Source organism: Bos taurus, chromosome 18 (assembly GCF_002263795.3).
Source record: "Bos taurus isolate L1 Dominette 01449 registration number 42190680 breed Hereford chromosome 18, ARS-UCD2.0, whole genome shotgun sequence".
Lineage (NCBI taxonomy): Eukaryota > Metazoa > Chordata > Mammalia > Artiodactyla > Bovidae > Bos > Bos taurus.
The window spans coordinates 25,196,143-25,218,556 of NC_037345.1; the positions used below are offsets into that span (position 1 = coordinate 25,196,143).

Here is a 22,414-nt window from a genome sequence, read left to right on the forward strand (position 1 = left end):
AGCTTGAAATACTCAAATAAGCTTTCTCACAGGAGGAAGATGCTAAGGTGGCCTTTTTAACCTCTTCTACGAGTCATTCATTAATTTCTTCACACATATACTGAGAACCTACTATATATACCAAGGACTGGAGAAATCAGTGGTGATCAAGTCTTTGTTCTTATGGTGCTTACTTTATATTCCAGCAGTAAAGAGGCAAACAAACCTATAAGTATATAAAGAATTTCAGGTAGTGACATACTATTTTAAAAAATGACATTATAGTCAGTGATGGGGTGGCCGCAACTTTACATGGAGTGCTTGGGGAAGATCTCTATGAGGAAGGGTGCTGAGACCCAAGTGTCATGAAATGCAAGCCCTGTAAAATCTGAGGGCAGAGCATTCCAGGCTGAGGAAATAGCAAATACAAATGCCTTGAAATGGAATCAGAGCTCAGTATGAGAAGAACATAAAGACGGGCAGTAAGCTGGAGTGTAGTAAACAGGAACAAGAGTAGTTCAAGATACAACAGGGAGGTGAGTTGGCCTAAATCATGCAGAACCTTGTAGGACCTGGTTAAGAATGCAGATTTTAAGTCTAAATGCAACAGAAAGCCACTAGTGTTTGAAACAGGAAAGTTATATGATCCCACGTATGTTTTCAAAAGTTCCCCAGACTATCGTCTAGAGAATGGACTGGGAGGGAGAACAGAAGCAGAGACAATTAGATGGTCACGTAGTCCAGAGAAGGTCTACGACGACTGCAGTGGCAACAGACACACCAAGAGCTGCAAGATTTGGAGTACATTTTGGAGGTAGTTTGGCAGATACCAGAAAGAGATTTGGAGGGAGGTAGTATAGTGAAGGTAGGAGTAGTGAGGCGTGGAACTGAGAATTTTGATTCAGCCAAGTTACATTTGGGATGCTTAGTAAGACATGCAAGTGGATGCCAGAAAGATAACAGTGAGTCAAAGCAAAGTCCTCTTGGCTGCTTTCCCTACCCCTCTACGGAGACAGACCAGGCTGTATCTGTAGGGAAGGTCTGAGGACACAGGAGGGTTGCTAAAAATTTCCTTTAAAAAACCTAGAAGCCAGTTTCTCCCCTGGATGAGGTTTATTTCATCGCCCATCTGTTTCAGAGTCTAATCTCACAAGGCAAGAATACTGTGGTACTGACCATTAGGATTTAGGCCTTTAGTTAATCCTGAAGGATCTGGACTTTTGATTGCAACAGACTCTTGCACGCAACATAACTCTACATATCGCTGACAGTTATTCAGCATCACAGGAACACCACAGTTGAAAGGGAACTTAAAGATGACCAGGCAGAAGACCCTCATTCTATAATGAAAAAACTGAAATGCATAGATGTTGATGAGAAGCTGACACCTTACAGATTCCTAGCAAAGTACAAAGGATATTCTGTATTCCTTCAGTTCTTTCAGTTCTTCTTCTCTTCGCTGTTTTTCTATTAGCTCTTGCTGCCGAGAAACCTCATCAAGGAAGTTGGTCTCATCTTCATCTAAGCCTCTTACCATGTTTTCTGAGGAAATAATTAAACAAGGAACACTTAAAGCAGGCTAAAGGGAAAATACAGTCAAGATTTTTCCTTGTCCTATTTTTTAATAAACAGCAGATTGTTCAGGGGATTAGAAGAAAGAATTTGTAAACACCAAAGCTTTTGGATAGATAACATGGCATAAAATCAAAGCATCTCTCCCATTACTAGATGTTAGCATAAAATTTTAAATGGGTATACTGAGTTCTAAGCAAAAATGTTCAATGTGGTCTAGATGGTAGAAAGCTGTCTCTTTTCCACCAAATGAGCACCTAGAGACTAGATAATCAAGACAATTTCATGGCTGGTTAGAAAAAGTGTTGCACAAGGCAAAAGTGCACCAAAAAGGCCCTGCAGAGTCCCTCAGATGCTGTTTTTTCTGAAGCTTACTGAATTTGAACTGTTCTTCATACTCCTGCTGCTTCCTGTCTTTCTGTTCCTGTAGCCTTTCATACAGGGACCGAGGGTCATAAACCTCCTCTGGGCATTCTGAAAGAAAAGGGAGGGGAGAAAAATACATACTTTACAATCCATTCATATTATTTTGGAATCACAAAGGATTTAAAGATAAAGTCAAGTCTCTGCAAGATCTGAGGGCAAAGATAACACAAAAATAGTACAAAGTTCACAGCTTCCCTCTAGACCTCAGACAGAAGCCAGCAGTTCTCAAAGCCAACTGTGAGTGTGAACAGGGCCCATGGACTGAGACAGCTAACTGGATGAGGGATCCACTCCAAACAAACCCTGCATGGTAGCAGCACTCTCAGCTATTCAGATCCTGGATCCACCTGAATAGCTAGAAGACCAGTGGAATCTTCTGGAATAGTGTGGTAGAGTGGAAAGGGTATGGATGTGCAGATCCTGGTCTGCTCCCAGCTATGGAGATCTTACATAGGTCCCTTCAGCCCCTCAGCCTCAGTTCTTCTACTTTAAAGTGATGTTAATAGGCTGCAGGGTTGTGAGGATTAAAGATCTGTGAGCCTATATACCTTCTGGATCTTCAGGTTTTCGAACTTTTTCCCATTCTTCTTGTCTCCTTTTGCGCCGTTCATCTAGCTCTGCCTCAGATACAAACCTCTTTTTGATAACAAGGTTACCATCATCCCCTCCATCCATAATGGAACAGTCTAAAAAACAAACAAACAATTTCAAGTGAGAACTGTAATTAAAATTCTGAAGAGACACAAGGAGATTGAACTCTGTCTCCCCTAAGCAATGGACTACCTCAAAACTTCCTTCAGCCTTAAACTGAGAAATCCTCAAGTAGTTTAACTCATAAGTCACTGACAAAAGCACAGGATTACATTTTCTTAAAGTATTATGTAGTTTTATCAACATCTATGCTTATCTACAAAGTCAGCAAGAGGACCTGGAATAATTCTAAGGTGGTGAATGGTGGAGCTGAGAATCAGCTGAGAGCACAAATTCATACTCTTACCCACTTAGTCATACCCCTCCCCAAAAACCAGGGATCTTCCTTAAGAAGAAGGACATGTCAATTTCAGCTTTCTTCTTATATCAAATTCCAGTGCTGAGAATGTTCATGGAACATCTTCCTCTAGTGAAGACGAAAATGGAAACGGAGGAAATAAATCCAAACATGTAGAACAAAAGAATAGTCTTTGCCTAAAACCTACTATTGAAGTTTAGTTCATTGTAACAACACAGAAAAATTTTAAATTTACTAGAAAGAAAACCAAATCAATGGACACAAGTTGTTGCTCTTACCTAAAGCCTACAACCCTGGGCATTTCTGACTTAGCATTACTCAATGTCTCTAGCCAAAGGCCTATTCAGTTCAGTTCAGCTCAGTCTCTCAGTCGTGTCCGACTCTTGGCGACCCCATGAATTGCAGCATGCCAGGCCTCCCGGAGTTCACTCAGACTCACATCCATCGAGTCAGTGATGCCATCCACCCATCTCATCCTCTCTTGTCCCCTTCTCCTCTTGCCCCCAATCCCTCCCAGCATCAGAGTCTTTTCCAATGAGTCAACTCTTCACATGAGGTGGCCAAAATACTGGAGTTTCAGCTTTAGCATCATTCCTTCCAAAGAAATCCCAGGGTTGATCTCCTTCAGAACCGACTGGTTGGATCTCCCTGCAGTCCAAGGGACTCTCAAGAGTCTTCTCCAACACCACAGTTCAAAAGCATCAATTCTTCGGCACTCAGCTTTCTTCACAGTCCAACTCTCACATCCATACATGACCACAGGAAAAACCATAGCCTTGACTAGACGAACCTTTGTGGTAATGTCTCTGCTTTTGAATATGTTATCTAGGTTGGTCATAACTTTCCTTCCAAGGACTAAGCATCTTTTAATTTCATGGCTGTAGTCACCATCTGCAGTGATTTGGGAGCCCCAAAAAATAAAGTCTGACACTGTTTCCACATCTATTTCCCATGAAGTGATGGGACCAGATGCCATGATCTTCGTTTTCTGAATGTTGAGCTTTAAGCCAACTTTTTCACTCTCCACTTTCACTTTCTGCCGTAAGGGTGGTGTCATCTGCATATCTGAGGTTATTGATATTTCTCCTGACAATATTGATTCCAGCTTGTGCTTTTTCCAGCCCACAGTTTCTCATGATGTACTCTGCATATAAGTTAAATAAGCAGGGTGACAATATACAGCCTTGACGAACTCCTTTTCCTATTTGGAACCAGTCTGTTGTTCCATGTCCAGTTCTAACTGTTGCTTCCTGATCTGCATATAGGTTTCTCAAGAGGCAGGTCAGGTGGTCTGGTATTCCCATCTCTTTCAGAATTTTCCACAGTTAATTGTGATCCACACAGTCAAAGGCTTTGGCATAGTCAATGAAGCAGAAATAGATGTTTTTCTGGACCTCTCTTGCTTTTTCTATGATCCAGCGGACGTTGGCAATTTGATCTCTGGTTCCTCTGCCTTTTCTAAAACCAGCTTGAACATCTGGATGTTCACCGTTCACGTATTGCTGAAGCCTGGCTTGGAGAATTTTGAGCGTTACTTTACTAGAGTGTGAGATGAGTGCAATTGTGCGGTAGTTTGAGCATTCTTTGGCATTGCCTTTCTTTGTGATTGGAATGAAAACCGACCTTTTCCAGTCCTGTGGCCACTGCTGAGTTTTCCAAATTTGCTGGCATATTGAGTGCAGCACTTTCACAGCATCATCTTTCAGGATTTGAAATATCTCAACTGGAATTCCATCACCTCTACTAGCTTTGTTTGTAGTGATGCTTTCTAAGGCCCACTTGACTTCACATTCCAGGATGTCTGGCTCTAGGTAAGCGATCATAGCATCGTGATTATCTTGGTCGTGAAGATCTTTTTTGTGCCGTTCTTCTGTGTATTCTTGCCACCTCTTCTTAATATCTTCTGCTTCTGTTAGGTCCATACCATTTCTGTCCTTTATCGAGCCCATCTTTGCATGAAATGTTCCCTTGATATCTCTAATTTTCTTGAAGAGATCTCTAGTCTTTCCCATTCTGTTGTTTTCCTCTATTTCTTTGCATTGATCGCTAAAGAAGGCTTTCTTATCTCTTCTTGCTATTCTTTGGAACTCTGCATTCAGATGCTTATATCTTTCCTTTTCTCCTTTGCTTTTTGCTTCTCTTCTTTTCACAGCTATTTTTAAGGCCTCCCCAGACAGCCATTTTGCTTTTTTGCATTTCTTTTCCATGAAGATGGTCTTGATCCCTGTCTCCTGTACAATGTTATGAACCTCAGTCCATAGTTCATCAGGCACTCTATCAGATCTAGTCCCTTAAATCTATTTCTCACTTCCACTGTATAATCATAAGGGATTTGATTTAGGTCATACCTGAATGGCCTAGTGGTTTTCCCTACTTTCTTCAATTTAAGTCTGAATTTGGCAATAAGGAGTTCATGATCTGAGCCACAGTCAGCTCCTGGTCTTGTTTTTGCCTATTACAGAGAGAACTGTATCGTCTCTGTGACCATGCCAAAAATTCCCAAGTTTTGCAGAACGACCTCTTATGGAACAAGGGCCAACATTTTAAATGTTTCTGGCAGAGAAACATCAAAGATGTAGAACTTTAGTGGATGGAAGAGACAATTTAGACCCTCACTGTCCTCTTTCTCAGCTGTAGCTCTCCTTTCTCATCCTATATTGGCTGTCTGGTTTCCTCCTCTCACCCTTATTTACTGGGAAATAATTCAGAATGTGATGGGTCCTCATAGCCCACCTCAAACAATTCTACATCTGGCAACAGAACCCACCATTCATACCCAGGAGATTTTCATCCAACCCATACTTTAAAACTGCACTCCCTTCAGGCAGCTGACTCTCTCTGAGCAGATCTGACTAGCTCGATAGTTATTCCTTAAACTGAACTGAAATCTCTCTTCCTATAAATTCCACAGATAGGTTGAATCCACTGGGACTACAAAAAAGAAGCCAAATCCCTTTTTCAACACGACAATGCTTCAGCTGTTTGAAAACAACTCCCATTTTCCTCCTAATTTGTCACTTTTCTAGGTCAAACATTCCTAGTTCCTTTAATCTTATAAAACCATGAAAAAACTGTCTCAAAACAGTAACCTTAAACTGTTATGATTTAAACCTGGGAAAGCAATATTAGGATATGGTAATACAACTGGCATGCCATTGAATCCATCTCTTTACTCTTGTTACACTTAAAAAAATACAAGTATTAAAAGAACTCTTCTTACAGTTCAAAATAAAAATCTTGAATCTTACATGCTTCCATCCAAGTAAGAATTCAGACTCAAGATTTATACTTATAATGCAAAACTAAGGAAGTAAAGCCATCTATTTAATTTTCATAGCCTGTTGAGTTTTTGGATAAAGAAGAATTCATTTGACTTCAAAAAAAATGAATTTGACTTTAAAAAATAATTCATTTGACTTAAAAAAAAAAATCCCTGAAACTCAAGGGTCAGAGCCTTTAAGATACTTGTAAACAAAGGTTTGAATTTGAAATAGAGACTCTTAGAGAATAAGAATTTTCCCAACATTTATCAATTACTTTTGGAAAAAGACAAATTTATGGGATTCCAAGACATTCTTACTCTCCTTTTCATCTTTTTCTCCAGTGTTAGAACTGAACTTTTACCCAAAGAGTTTGCCCTGTGCTATTTCCCCATCTTTCACATGTAGGACTAAGTCAAGAATCACAGTTGGTTAATGAAAAAGAAAACAAGGTAGAAGCATGTTTTAAAAAGGAAATTTAAAGACAATGGGTTTATACTTTGACAAAAAAATTCTTTCAATGCGTTGGTTTCCTGAGAAAAGTCGCACTATCAAAACTAATGTGCACTTGTAAAAATCTGTTCTTTAAACCTAACATAATCCCGACATTCCCTCATTCCCAAAATAAAACTAGATGGCCATGCCTAATTATAAAACATTTCTGTGAATTTAAAAGGACCAACACTAAACACAGACTGCTTCATCCACCTCTTTCTTCCATTTGCACATCTCCTATAGGTCGTCATTCCCTGGCCCTTCAACCACTATTCCCTTCTGGCCTGCAATGCCACCAGTGGCCCTCTGGTTAATGAATTTTCTATATTAGGAGAGGTCAAAGGACAGAAACACAAGCTGGAATCAAGACTGCCGGGAGAAATATCAATAACCTCAGATATGCAGATGACACCACCCTTATGGCAGAAAGTGAAGAGGAACTCAAAAGCCTCTTGATGAAAGTGAAAGAGGAGAGTGAAAAAGTTGGCTTAAAGCTCAACATTCAGAAAACGAAGACCATGGCATCTGGTCCCATCACTTCATGGGAAATAGATGGGGCAACAGTGGAAACAGTGTCAGACTTTATTTTTGGGGGGCTCCAAAATCACTGCAGATGGTGACTGCAGCCATGAAATTAAAAGATGCTTAGTCCTTGGAAGGAAAGTTATGACCAACCTAGATAACATATTCAAAAGCAGAGACATTATTTGGCCACAAAGGTTCGTCTAGTCAAGGCTATGGTTTTTCCTGTGGTCATGTATGGATGTCAGAGTTGGACTGTGAAGAAAGCTGAGCACCGAAGAATTGATGCTTTTGAACTGTGGTGTTGGAGAAGACTCTTGAGAGTCCCTTGGACTGCAGGGAGATCCAACCAGTCAGTTCTGAAGGAGATCAGCCCTGGGATTTCTTTGGAAGAAATGATGCTAAAGCTGAAACTCCAGTACTTTGGCCACCTCATGTGAAGAGCTGACTCATTGGAAAAGACTCTGATGCTGGGAGGGATTGGGGGTAGGAGGAAAAGGGGATGACAGAGGATGAGATGGCTGGATGGCATCACTGACTCTATGGACGTGAGTCTGGGTGAACTCCGGGAGTTGGTGATGGACAGGGAGGCCTGGCGTGCTGCGATTCATGGGGTCGCCAAGAGTCGGACACAACTGAGCAACTGAACTGAACTGAAGGACAGAAAATGTTTATGAACAACAAGTGGTCATACTCCTCGGTATGCTAGATAATATTCAGAATATTCCTTCTCCAGCAGTATTCAGAATTTCCCTATCAATAAATACTACCAAGAAGCCAGCTTAACTTCAGACACTTTTCATGACAACCTAATCTAACTCAACGAACATATAACAGATACCTTCTGTTGAAGTCTCCTTACAGGAGGGAAAACAGGTAATGAGGAGTATAGATTCTGAGATCAAGAGACCTTGGTTCTGCCACTTGTAAGTTGTTATGATTTTGGGCAAGTCATTTAACTCATCTAAGCCTTAGTTTCCTAATCCACAGATTGCACTCATCAATGGAGATTAAGAGAGTACTGCACAACATAAAGCTTTTGTGAGATAAACTAGATAATTCATATAAAGCAGTTAGCACAGTGTTTGGGACCTGCTTAAAAATGCTTTAAAAGGTCTGTCATTATTGCAAAGAGCTATGCTGAGCTCTGGTTATGGGAGTGAAAGAAATATACTACCCTATGCTCAAGGAGTGTAGGAGAAATAAATCAGTGACATAAACAACCATGATAAGTGAAGTGGGAAAGGGACCAGATGAAACTGAGGGAAATCAGGAAAAGCTTCCATGTATACGTATTTGGTAATTATATAATTCCCCTTTACCATAGTTATTTTATTATTAATTCAACTTAAATAAACTCAACATCAGGCTGAATGCTGAACTCTGTGTCCAGCATTGTGCAAATTCTATGGGGGTGCATAAAGAAAATAAACTTTAAAGAGCTAGTACTCTTGTATTAGTTCCTAACAGGTAAACAGTGAATGTAATGAATTACCAAAGTAAATAGTACAGCTAAGAGGCAGTAATGAAGGGCACAAACAGGGATCAACCCAGTTTCCCAAGCTGAAAACCTGGACATATACTTAAGACTCTTTTTTCCTTATTCCCTTACATCCCACTAGTCACCAAGTTCTGTTGTTTCTACTTCACAATGATCTCTCTTTAATTCATCCTTTCCTTTCTAATCTCTTCTTTTCAGGGCCTCATCTTGCATAAACTACTCTAAGAGCATTCTATTAAGACTCTCTGTTTCTCCTCTGGCCCCCATTCCAGCTATTTCTAATTCTACTACAGCATTTATTCATTGTGTTTTATCACTTAGAACTATTCCAACAGCTCTTTGTATCCACAGTGCTTATTAGCACAGTGTCTGACATATATTAAATATATAAGAAATACTTACTGGATAAACCAACCAGGGAGAGAATTTGAAGAATTTAAGCAGAGAGGAATGCTCTCACATACATATTCTTAGATACTGTCCAATGTAAATTATAGAAAATAATAGTCATCAAATAAGTATTCACTAATGTGTCTTTGTCCCATAGGGAATTCTATTCAAACATCATACAACTTGTGCAATAGGAAACACAGGACCAAAGATTACATCACCTTGCTATATTAGATAACTGACATCTTCTTCAAGAATAACTCTTGCTACTTACTTTCCTTTAATTTCAGCTAACTAAAAAAAAAAAAAATCTCATACTAAAAATTTCTTAGACAAAGCATTTTTCTCCAAAGAGTCCAACATTCATTAGCTGTTTATTTTGCAACAGAAAGGTGATTTCTACCCTCAACTTATTTACCTTCTCCCAGAAGTAGAGAAATCAGAAACTAAAGTGTTTATTTCTAATTCCTACAGCTTACCTAAATTTTCACAAGTCTCTTATTCTCTTTTGTTAGAATAATTAAAAACAAAACAGAAATAAACAAAAGCCCAGAGATCTGGGGATTTAATGATAAAAATTCATTTAGGGATGAAGAAGATTTACATTGAGAATGCTTATTTTGTCCTTATTGTATTTAATTTTAGAAAGAATAACTGTGCCAACTTTTCTTTACTCTCATAGCATTTTTTATGGTGATTCAAGTTCAATTATCAAATTAAACATTATAGTATTTTTAAAAGGATTCTATAAGTTCTTCAAATAGAGAATTCATGGAAATCCAAAACCATACCAAAATCACTTTGTCCCTACTTAAAAGTTTCAAGCTGATGCAAATTTTCAAATTTGCTTGACAGCCAAACAATGTTCTTATATTTCAAGCTGAAATAAATGTTAAACACTGCACTACTGTGTTTGTACTGGAGATTATAGTATTTAATTTCCAGACTGGTGAGACAGAATGGGTTTATGCACAGCATGCTATATAAGTTTCAAGAAACTAAACTTACATTGCTGCTCCCAAGATAATTACCATTGCTGACATGAAAATTATTCCATTTAGCTCATGCCATGATGCAAGTACATGAGATCTGGTTTCCTCTGGAATTGAATTTTGTGATGGCACACTACTTAAGTGTTTACATCACTGACCACCATACCCTCCTAACTTCTAACATTAGATATACTGTACTTGTAAAAATACACCAGGGCAGATCAGATCTCTGTGTCACAATGTTCTAACATTTCCCCAAAAGGAGCAAAAACAATAGGCCAATCCACATTTTTTCTGTTAGTAAATATACTTAAGTACTGCTCTTCCAACATTATCCTGATGTTCAAGTCACGTGAGATTTTAAAATGTAGGACAGAAACTAAGGAATTTGGCAAACTAAAAATCATTCTAGAAAAGACTGCTTTCTGGCCAGAAGGCACTTCTATCAAGCTACAGTAATTTAAGTCAAGCCAACTTTCCCTATAAAACTTCAGAGCATGACAACTACTAACAGAGAACAGTCTGTTAGCACTTATTACTAGAAAAAGTAATTCTCAGTCACTCTTCTAACACTGAGGCTTATTTAACCTACTCCACTAGCAAAGAGGACTGAAAGAATCTAAAAATGAGGGCACAGCATTAGTAAATGCAATTCATATGTACAATGTTTACTATAAACAGCAATTTGAAGTAACCTCCTCTTTTTGCAAGACATCTAGAAAACACATACCATGTATTCTTCCACAGCATAAGAACAGTTTCATCATATGTACATTTACCTTGAATTTATCTACTGATAGATCCACTGGAAGAAAAAAAGGTAACAATATTGGTTCCCTTAGCTGATCCTCAACTCCCCAACTCATGCGTGCCTCTCAGAGTGTAAGCCCTTCCCTCACTATATGTAATTCTAATATGAGCTATATTTTTTACAAACAGTGATTCTTAAATGTGAACCAACTACTTTATCTAAAACTCAAAGGAAAAAAATAGCATCTGTTTCAAAGCTGGAGAAAAATCTGGCCATGTTGGAATTTTGCTACACTGGTATACCTATACCCAACATGGTGCCTCCCTAATAGATTTCGGAGGATAGCTTTGGCTACACATTAGTTTACCATCTGGGATGACTTTCACCTCAGTCCAGTCGCTCAGTCATGTCCGACTCTCTGCAACCCCATGGACTGCAGCACGCCAGGCCTCCCTGTCCATCACCAACTCCTGGAGTTTACTCAAACTCATGTTCATTGTGTAGGTGATGCCATCCAACCATCTCATCCTGTCGTCCCCTTCTCCTCCTGCCCTCAATTCTTTCCCAGCATCAGGGTCTTTTCCAATGAGTCAGTTCTTCACATCAGGTTGCCACCGAAGTATTGTGGAGTTTCAGCTTCAGCATCAGTCCTTCCAATGAATATTCAGGACTGATTTCCTTTACAATGGACTGGTTGGATCTTCTTGCTGACCAAGGGACTCTCAAGAGTCTTCTCCAACACCACAGTTCAAAAGCATCCATTCTTCGGCGCTCAGCTTTCTTTATAGTCCAACTCTCACATCCATACATGACTACTGGAAAAACCATAGCTTTGACTAGATGGACCTTTGTTGGCAAAATAATTAACATGCTGTCTAGGTTGGTCATAACTTTTCTTCCAACGAGCAAGCATCTTTTAATTTCACAGCTGCAGTCACCCTCTGCAGTGATTTTGGAGCCCCCAAAAATAAAGTCTCTCATTGTTTTCATTTTTCCCCCATCTATTAGACACAAAGTAATGGGACCAGATGCCATGATCTTAGTTTTCTGAATGTTGAGTCTTAAGCCAACTTTTTCACTCTCCTCTTTCACTTTCATTAAGAGACTCTTTAGTTCTTTGCTTCCTGCCATAAGGGTGGTGTCACCTGCATATCTTGAGGTTATTGATATTTTTCCCAGTAATCTTGATCCCAGCTAGTGCTTCATCCAGCCTGGCACTTCGCATGATGTTCTCTGCATGTAAGTTAAATAAGCAGGGTGACGATATGCAGCCTTGACGTACCCCTTTCCCAATTTGGAACCAGTCTGTTGTTTCATGTCCAGTTCTAACTGTTGTTTCTTGACCTGCTTACAGATTTCTCAGGAGGCAGGTAAGGCGGTTTAGTATTCCCGTGTCTTTAAGAATTTTCCACAGTTTGTTGTGAGGATAGCTTTGACTACACACTATTTTACCATCTGAGTGGACTTTGGAACCTAATCCACACTAAATTATACTCTCTCTCACCCCCACCTTCCAAGCTTTATGGATCTCCTGTCCAAACCAAATTAAAAAAAAAAGGACTTTACACTACACCAAACATACAAGGCCCACTCATTCAGTTGTATTTTTGAAGTAAATCTTTACAGGGAATATATGTGCAAGGCAGGGCTTCCCAGGTGGCTCAGCAGTAAAGAATCCGCTTGCCAATGCAAGACTTGCAGGAGATGTGGGTTTGATCCCTGGGTAGAGGTTCCCTAGAGTAGGAAAAGGCAACCCACTCCAGTATTCTTGCCTGGAAAATTCCATGGACAGAGAAGCCTGGTGAGCTATAGTCCCTGGGGTTGGTTGCAAAGACTTGGACACCATCAAGCAGCAATAGCATTATGTGCAAGTCACAATGCTAGGTACTAAACTGACAGTATTTTTTAGCAAATAAGAAATTTGAATTCAAAAGAAGAGATAAAGTAAGTACAGGAGCAATTTAAGGAAATGGAGAATGAGGGTAAATGCTCTAAGAGAAAAGAAATTAAGCACTAAGGAGTTAAAAAAAGGAAGACTAGAAAAAAGCACTGGGGAAGCTTAATTTTGATAGCAGCTACGACACTGCTCCAATACTTTGGCCACCTGATGTGAAGAGCCGATACATCGGAAAAGACCCTGATGCTGGGAAAGACTGAAGGCAGGAGGAGAAAAGGGACAACAGAGGATGTCCCTTTGTTGGATGTTGGTGTTGGATGGCACCACCGACTCAATGGACATGAGTTTGAGCAGGCTCTGGGAGATGGTGAAGGACAGAGAAGCCTGGCGTGCTGCAGTCCAAGGGGTCACATAGAGTCGGATATAACTGGGCAACTGAATAACAAGGACACTGCACTGTGAAAGGTGGTGGAAGTTTTAGATAGGTGAAGAAAAATAACCTTTAACTCAAAGTTGCCTGAAAGACAAATTTCACTCCTAAAATCAAAGGGGGCTTCCATTTCCAGAAATAGCGGGCTAGGTAATTGAGACCAATCCCTCACTTCTGCAACAAATAAAACTGAAAGAAGTTTTTTTTTTAATAATTCTTAAACAAATAGAAAAGCTAACAAGACAATAAAGAATTCAGCAAAAACCCAAGACAAGGTGAAAACCAGAAACTGAGCCCAATATTCAAACTGGTTTTCATCCTGAGGATTTCTCTGATCTTGAAAGCTACTGTTAAAAAAAAAAAAAAAGAAAGCTACTGTTTTGGTGCTCTTGGTAAGTAAAAGTCAAAAGCAGAGAGCCCAGGTAACGTGTGTGGGGTCTGATAAGCACCTCTTTCTCCATCTTAATCTGGTATCCCAAAGAACTACAGCATCAGGTAAAGGTGGACTGGTAAGACAAAAAAGCAGGAATAATGGGCAACAGAAAAAGACCAAAGGACATCCAGACAGTGGAATTAACACATATAGATTACAAAACAACTATGCTTACCATGTTTAAAGAAATAAAAACCAGGCCTCAAAATTAACAGCAGAGCATAAGAAACCGTTAAAGTGGAATGGCACATTTGAAAAGAAAAAACAGAACTTCAGTGACTAAAACATGCAATAAATTAATTCAAAATCACAACAGATGAGTTTAGTAACAGATTAGAAATAACTTATGAGAAAATTAATAAAAAACAAATTACGCAGACTGTAGTATAGAAAAGTAAAAAGAGGAAAAGGCATAAAGAAGAGAGGGGGAAAGGTCTACATTAAATCAGTAAAGAAGGAAGATATACAACAGGGCAGAAACAGTACATGAATATAAATGACTGAGAATTTTACAGAACTTATGAAAGACACTAATCCAAATATTTAGAAGTGTAATAAACACCAAACACACTGAACAGAAACCCACAGTTGCATACATCATAAGGAAAATTCAGAAGACTAAAGATGAAATGAACTGTAAAACACATGCTACAGAAAAAGTGAAACAGGTGGTATTTGAGAATGAAGACAAAGCATCCTTCAAAACGAGATCAATAGTGAGCACACTGAAATTGCTTAATTTACCTGCCATGAAGATATAATTATGCTGATTGAGTCTACAGCTGAACCATGCGCTTAAATCACTTCATTTACCAGATACATGGTTTTCAATTTCTGCAGCAGCAGCTTGAGTCTAATCAAAACAGCAAGATTCTTAAACGGGAACGACTGCTAACCAGGTAAAAGGTATTGATATAATTGTTACAACCACGAAGAATTTCCCCATGAGGGAAAGGCACCAAGACCCCTCTGGGCAGCCTCAGCTTTCAGACCCTTACAAACTGTTCATCTCAAGCTCTATTTTTAAGACTGTAAATGCTGCCTTTATCTCTACTCAATTCCTTGTATCAAAAAGGAGTCTACACACTAATTCCTTTCAAGGCGTTCAGAAGCAGTGCTTTCCAAACCATTTTTTATGGGGTCCTTGTTAACACAGCAATAAGGCAAACAGCTGAATTATCAACGAATCTTACCCAACAGCTGGTACACAAGAGGTCACTGGGAATTCTGACCGCCAGATCTGCACTTGACTTCCTGAGTCTCACTCAAGACCTGAGTCGGACTAGCTGGGATGGAGGAGAAGGCAATGGCACCCCACTCCAGTACTCTTGCCTGGAAAATCCCATGGACGGAGGAGCCTGGTAGGCTGCAGTCCATGGGGTCGCTAAGAGTCGGACACGACTGAGCGACTTCACTTTCACTTTTCACTTCCATGAATCGGAAAAGGAAATGGCAACCCACTCCAGTGTTCTTGCCTGGAGAATCCCAGGGACAGGGGAGCCTGGTGGGCTGCCGTCTATGGGGTCACACAGAGTCGGACACGACTGAAGCGACTTAGCAGCAGCAGCAGCAGGGATGCGGGGGGGGGGGGGGGGTGGTCCGAGAATCTGCATTTTAAAGGGCCACAGAAGCTCCTGTTTTCTGCTAGTTTCAAAACCAGTGCTAAGAAGGAATAGGTCTCCACCTTTACCGCGATGCGCTCTGGCTTTCACCTGGGCCAGCAGCTCTCAAGACCCTTCAACCCTCAGTTAAGTTTTCTGCAAGACGAACACGCCAGTTTGATTTCCTTTACAAGAAAGTGCACTGAGCACAGAGACTGGTACACGGAACATAATTAATGTTTCCATCCTAAACTAATTCTGTGACTCAGAAACTCGCAACCAGGCAGGCAACCCCACATCTCCGGAGTAGCCTGGAACCGTTCCAAGACCTCTGAGATAGAGCCCACTCCTCGCTTGAAGCCTGCCACCTGGTAGAAAACGTAGAAGGGAGTCGACAAGAGACCCAAAGCCCCAGGACCGCTTGAAAGGGTCGGCATCCTCTTCCACAGGACCTGGAGGCGTTCCCGCGGGCTCCCTCGGCTTCCCTCAGACTGGGCCCCACAAGCCCCTGTCTCTGGTGACTCAGAACCCTGGGCGAGAGCGCAGACTAAGGGCAGGCCTGGCCCTAAACTTCACGTCAGACGCAGCCCCCCACTTCCTCAGCGAGGATGCTGGCGCCCTGGTCTCGCTGCCTGGCCAGGGCCCAGGCCGCACTCACCTACCAGCGTGCGGGAGGCGAAACCCCCTCACCTCGGCGGCGCCCACCCCAAACTGCCACCGCAAACGCCGCTCGCTCTTAAGAAAAAATAAAAAGAAGGAAAATAAAAACAGAAAGAATGAAAGCAAGAAAACAGCCTTTGCTTTGGTATTTCTTTCTACCCTTCAGGGCTTCCTTTTCCTCACCGCCACAACAAAGTCCCGCCCCTCTTCCGGCGGTGTAACCCAATCCGTACCTCCCTTCCTCCCGTGGAGCCAAATGGAAATCCGGTGCCTTGAAAGCTAGCGGGAGAGACTTGATTGGGCCATTCACACTTCAGCAAGGGGATTGGCCAGCTCCCTCTAGGAGGGCGGGCCGAGCCGTGTTGTCACGTGACGTGTTTCCTGAAAGATGATTGGATGTGAGGAAGAGGGCTTGCCACCGAGGAAGGGGCGTTTCCTAGGGGACTGAGGGAGGGCCGGGGCGGTACGAAGCGGGGGTGGGCCCAGCACGTAATGGCAGCGCCGTGGCCTCGCGTCCATCTTTACCGCTCTCTTGGACCTGTCACAAAGGAGTCGCGCCGCAGCCGCCGCCGCCCCCTCCCTCGAGTGCGCCCGAGAGCTGGAGAAAGTCAGTGCCGCAGCCCAGCCGGGAAGCCCCTAGGAACGCGAAGCGGGGGGAGTTCCAGGGCTGGGGACGTCCGTGAGGGAGGGGAACAGCCGCCTGAATCTGCGGCGGGGAGACGGGACTGGGCTGGGGGAGATTCTGAGGAGGGGGCTGGGAGCGGGTGGCGTTGGGCAGAGCCCAGAAAACAGCCCGGAGGTTCTCCAGCGAGGCCCGTGCTGAAGGCGCCAGGAGAGGACCTGGAAGAGGGTGTTTCCGCTTTAGGGGTTTCTTGACCGAGGAGATTGTTGGGGGTCGCCCTTCTGCGGAGGCCGCAGCCAAAAGGGCCCAGGTGAGAGGCAGGTAGCTCCTGGGAGGCTCCTGATACATAGTGGTGCTCCTCAGGGGTGGCCAGGATAGAAGGGTAGATGGGAGGATGCTTGGGGAGGGTTTCCTTTTGTGGAGTTTGAGGTTTAGGGGGAAGGAGTGGCAGAAGACCATCCCTGGGGAGGCTTAGACGTGCCTTAGGGTCAAGAAACGCCTCAGAGAGAGCGAGAAGCTAGGAGTTGGGAGCCAGAGCTAGCAGGTTTCCCTACTTCGGAGGCCCGATGTGAAAAATGAGTAAGAGCCTGGGGAGAAGGGATTTGCTGTGCGGTTCCGGGAGGAAGATCCCCCTCCCCCCCGCCCCCCCCCAGCCATAGGAAAGCCCTGGTGGGAAATAGAGGGAAACGGGAATGGCAAGCTTTTTCCTTTGAAACATAGGAATCAGCCGTTTCTGGACATAGTGCAGGTGGAGTGGGGGGAAGTCCGTCCCACCGACACTCCGTGCGTGACTCTTGGATCAAGCTTTTGTTCTACCTGCTACCTCAGTTTCCCTGTGTTTGGGGTCGGAGACTGAGGCAGAAATGATCCACTGAGACTCTTCAGTTCTATCCTGTATAGCTGTCTGAATGAGGTTGCTCCCCCTGGAGTGTTGTACTTTGAACTTCTAAAGGTTAGAAGAGTCTATTTAATTGACTGAAGGGAGTCCCCTGGTTGGCCAGGCCCCTTACCTGCCATCTCCTCCTCCTTAACCTCCTTGGGTCTCTTCTGTAAAATAACACAGTGTGTGAAAGTGTTTTGCAGAGTACAAGCTGTGTGAAAGTATTGTGATTCTGCCATCAAAGGGGTTGCTGTTGAGGAGTGAAAGTGAAGGCTCTTTCTAAACTGTGAAACAGTATGTAGATGTAAGGGATTAGCATTAATACAGTTGTTGATCACCTATGGAGTGGGGGAGTCATATTGTACTGAAAGCTTCAAGGTTTCCAGCTTTTTAGGTCATATAGTCTAAACCCATGATTTCAGCTCCTGCTTAGATGGGGGTGGAGGATGGTTTTTTCCCAGAGTTTTAATTTACTTTGAACCTCTGATGATACTGCAAGAGATAGCACTATGATATACTCTTTTCCTTCAGGAATTTTTTTTTTTTTCCTGACAGCTGAAATTTTCTTCCAGGCAATTTAATCTCATTATTGTAAACCCCCCCCCCTTTTCCATATATATGTATTTGTGGCCTCTTTATGTACAGGTAGTGAGTATCATGTGTTCTCCCTCAGTTTTGATTTTATAAATGAGACCTCTGTTTTTTCTCCATAAATATTATGCCTTCCTGTAGTCACTCCAAACCATACATTATGAGGCACATTAGCAATGGCTTTAAAAGTTTTTTCCCACAACGGTTGTTTCTGCTTTTCACCCATGTATAGTTTGCACTTCCTGGGATGACATCTTGCTTTGTAAATCCCTCTATGAGGTTATAAGTACTGTGTCCATGTATGACATTTTCCTAATTTGGGGTTAGTTGCAATTGTTCGAGCTGGTTTAACAAATATTGAGTAATTTGTGATTTTTGAAGTTTCTTTTTTTTCTAAACAAAAAGCTGACTTGAATTTCCTGTTTTTCTAATCTTACGTTCCATGAGCCTTTTTTGAAAAAAATCCCTGTGGTGATTCTGTGAGCTTTCTGGTTCCCAAGATACACATTGTCCAGACCTGCTGCTTTAATTTAAAGTCCTGCTTTTGCCATTTTCATAAACACTTCATTATTTCTGCACTTCATGATTATTTTTACTTTATTGATTATAAGAAGTGTTACAGCATAGTCTATGTGGACTTTTTCTGCTTCATCAGCAAAATAACTTTTCACTTAGTAAATTCGCCAAGAATCAAGGGGAAATAAAAACTTAGCATTTTGTGTGAAAAGTGAAAGTCGCTCAGTTGTGTCCGACTCTTTGCGACCCCATGGACTGTAGCCTGTCAGGCTCCTCTGTCCATGAAATTCTCCAGGCCAGAATACTGGAGTGAGCAGCCACCCTTCCCTCCTCCAGGGTATCTTCCTGACCCAGGGATCGAACCTGGGTCTCCCGTGTTGCAGGCAGATACTTTACCTAGGTTACTTAAACTTGGAAAATTTCTGTTTTGTGGTGGAATTCTTGTAAAGTAGGATGTGACAGTCACAGGGTTGCAAAAGTAAGTGAAAAGTCATTGGACACCACAGACGGGAACCACAGTGGAACCAGTAATCTATTTCAAAAGAGTTATGGAGTGGGGTAATAAACTATTTAGCTTCTCGTCAAATATTTGGGCATTTTCAAAGCATTTCCCATTGAGTTTGGATAGTTTTTCCTGGTATTCAAATTATAAAATTGAAAAACAGAATAGTTAAGAAATAGTGAATGCCATAACTTGGGCCACAACCTGAGGAGGAGACTTTCCCAACTTTGTAGGAATGCAAATAAGTGACTATGTTCCCTTTGGTTTATCTGTTCAATATGTTATCTTGTGAAATAGTTTTCTTGCCAACCTTTATGATTAGAAAAAAGTACGTATTTGTTCTATTTTACTCTCAATGTCCGTTTTAAGAGGGAATGCTTGCTGGTTCAGTATGTAAAATCATTTTTTTACTGTAGATAACTATGATATATACAAGGCTAACTGAGGTAGTACCTAATAAGTAGTGGTGAACTCTTGGAGAATATTCCACTTTCTCCCTCTCTAAGCTTTGGAAAACTAAAAATGCATTAGAGACAGCAGAGGATTGATACACTCCTTAAGTTTGTTAAGGAATGAACCCTGCATGTAACTTTCTTATTGCTTGAAATTACAGTTTTCAAGCATAATTTCATGGGTCTTGTATACATCAACTAGAAAGTTTTGAAATACCTTATTTGGCAGGTTTATTATTACCTCAGTTTAATGTTTCAGTGTTAGTTGTTGTTTTTTTTTTTTTTTCTTTACCCTTTCTACCTCCTAAAGAATTAAGTTTCCTTTTCTGTGCTCCTTTAATGCAGTGATTCTCAGAGTATGTCTCCTACCCTGCCCCGCCTTGTTGAAAATGTGCTCTTTTTTTCCAATTCTTATTGCTTCATAGTTGTTCATACTTACCTGCACCTAAAAGCTAGTTATTAGTAATTTACCAGGTCACTAAACCATGATGTTCATGAACTAAAACTAGCATAACGTTGTCTCTGATACCTTGTTTTCCCAGAAAGCACTGTCGTGAGACACTTGTCAGCAACACAAGCTTCTTACCATGTCATGTGCAGAATAGGGATTCTTACAATATTCAGGAAAGGTGCTTATTTGGGAGTCATCATTAGTATTGTCTTGAATTGATCTTTGTTTTTCATTGTGCTTCCTCTTTTATTTGTTTTTCATTAGCATTACCATTATCTTCATCAACTAAGTTTATGGACTTTCGGTTAACCTTTCTACTGCATGGTCAGGGGTATATGTACCAACAATATTTTGGCTTATCATTTAAGACACGAATGTGTTGCAGTGCAGATCTAAATCCTTCATTCCCCTATTGCCAAGGCTAATATATATAGTCACCTAAAAACTGTCTGGTACAGATACTTGCATGTTCACTAAGTTCCTTTTCCACTGGAAAAATGGTGGAGTGAGAGGCTTCCTTCTGGTGGGCCTGACACTATATGCATGGGCTTCTATGGCAGGTGCTGTATTATGGATTGGGCACTCTGTTGTCTGTGGCTGCCCTTCATCCCTTTAAGAAAAGTATGAGGGACCTTTTTTCATCTTTGCTCTGTGCCTGGCATATTAGCATTGGATTCATATTTATTGAGTGATGTGTTCTCAGCTTTTCAAAGAATACTTTTTACAGATTTTAGAATGAATTCACTTAAAATACTTACTGAGTATCTGTTAGATGGGCTACAAGTCCACGTGGTCGCAAAGAGTCGGATACACCTGAACAACTAACACTTTTTCTCTTAGGTTCCAGTAGATAAACGGTCAAGTGTGCAACTGAGTGTTTCAGACACCATTTTAAGTAGATTTCATTGAGAAAGGTGTTGCTATTCATGCTATTTACTTTTTGTTTGCTTTTCTTAGCAGCAAAGAGTTTTCTATAACAGAAGAATCTTTTCAGATTTGTGAATCATGTGTTTGGATGACACATCTATATTATTTCCTGTTATTTGGTCTTCTGGAGGTGAAAATCCCCCATAGTATGGAGTATTACATTTGTTTTTCTCCTCTGGATGGCAGCTATCATTAGCACTTACCTCAGTTCTTCCTTAGCGTTTCCTTTTTGGGTCCAAGGCAAATTTTTCAGCCTTTGAGACCAGGCAGGATTATTCATTTCTCCTTATTTTTTTTCGCCTCTCTCCTTTTTACTGTCATTTGCTTTTGGTAATCCCTTACTCTGTCCTACCCTAAGTACTCCTCCAACAGTTCAACCAAAAAAAATTGTCTACTTTTCCCTCAAAAATGCACTTTCTTAAACCAACCTCAGTGCACAAGAGAAGTATTAGAATCATTCAGTGCTTTTCCCAGACAACTTGAAAGTTACAGTCCAGCGGATAAGAATACCTTATGTGACTTAAACCTCAAGTGCCCAGTGCCACTGCAGACAAATAGTTTTCAACACCTGAGTGGCATGTAAAAATATCAGAGCTGCCCTTCCTTTTGGGGGAAAAGTGAAGCACCAACCAAATATTTCACAATCTTTCCCTTCCCTTTGCTCTGAGATATCTTAGATTCTAGAGGCAAAACATGCTCTTGTTAAAATGTCCTCAGGTGGTTTCTGTTTCAAATGGCAGTGTACTCTTGATATACAATACATCTTTCTTACCTGTTTATTTGGCTACCAAATAATCTCGTTGACCTCCAAGTTTTACACATTGACCTCCCATTTAAACACAAGAAAATTGTGGTCTTTGGAGTGTCCAGCAGGATATTTTAAAAGCAAATGTATGGGGTAAGCTTCCCTATCTTGATAGGGTTATACAGCTATATGCAGTAGACAGAGTTCAGCACCTACATGCTTAAGAACTGTACATTTTATGTAAATGTAACCTGAAAACATATTGAAGCCAGTTAGTGATATACATGCTGATTTTTTAAGGGGGAAGTACATAGATGCCTTTGAAATGCATCAAGAAAAAAAAAGGTGGATTGATGATGGATAAAGGTGTGTACACATGTGATAAAGCAAGTACAGTAAAATGTAAATAGTAGAATCCAGGTGGTGGGTATATAGGTATACACTGTAAAATCCTTCTTTGCTGTATGTTTGAAATTTTTCATAATGAAATATTGGAAGAGCATAGTAAACATCACACTAGAAGCTATCACTTGTAAATGCATTCACTGTCTTAGGAGAAAATTCCAAAACAATTTTTAAGAAGAGAAAATCATTAAGATTTCCAGTGTATTATATATTGTTATTGTTCATGCTGTACAATTTAGCCTCTGTGGGGTGGACTGGAAAAAAGTGCTGCATTCACTATTTTGGAACAATAAGGTGAAAATGACAGCAATAGTAATTTTATGCCCAAAGTTTGGTTTTTCTTCCTTCATTTAACCAGCCTCTCCTTTCTTGGCAGCATAGTCCTGAGATTTTATTTTTCAGAGA

At 41.0% G+C, this 22,414-nt stretch overlaps 2 protein-coding genes across 3 annotated transcripts in view; one reads left to right on the forward strand and one right to left on the reverse strand.

The window, feature by feature from the left end:
* PSME3IP1 (proteasome activator subunit 3 interacting protein 1) overlaps positions 1-16,099 on the reverse strand; it is a 40,726-nt gene extending 24,627 nt beyond the window's left edge. Inside the window, 4 exon segments of the mRNA NM_001014944.2 lie at positions 1,400-1,521; positions 1,927-2,025; positions 2,526-2,663; positions 15,917-16,099. Of these exon segments, the coding sequence (NP_001014944.2) occupies positions 1,400-1,521; positions 1,927-2,025; positions 2,526-2,652 (348 nt within the window). The 5' untranslated portion in view covers positions 2,653-2,663; positions 15,917-16,099.
* Positions 16,100-16,432: 333 nt separating this feature from the next.
* The window catches only part of RSPRY1 (ring finger and SPRY domain containing 1), a 37,348-nt gene continuing 31,366 nt past the window's right edge, over positions 16,433-22,414 (forward strand). Inside the window, exon 1 of one of the 2 annotated variants that reach the window (NM_001083734.1) lies at positions 16,433-16,525. The gene's annotated coding sequence lies outside the window, so the exon portion shown is untranslated. Of the gene's footprint in view, positions 16,526-16,550; positions 16,851-22,414 lie in introns of those variants that run through there. The other variant, XM_015475765.3, reaches the window with a different exon arrangement.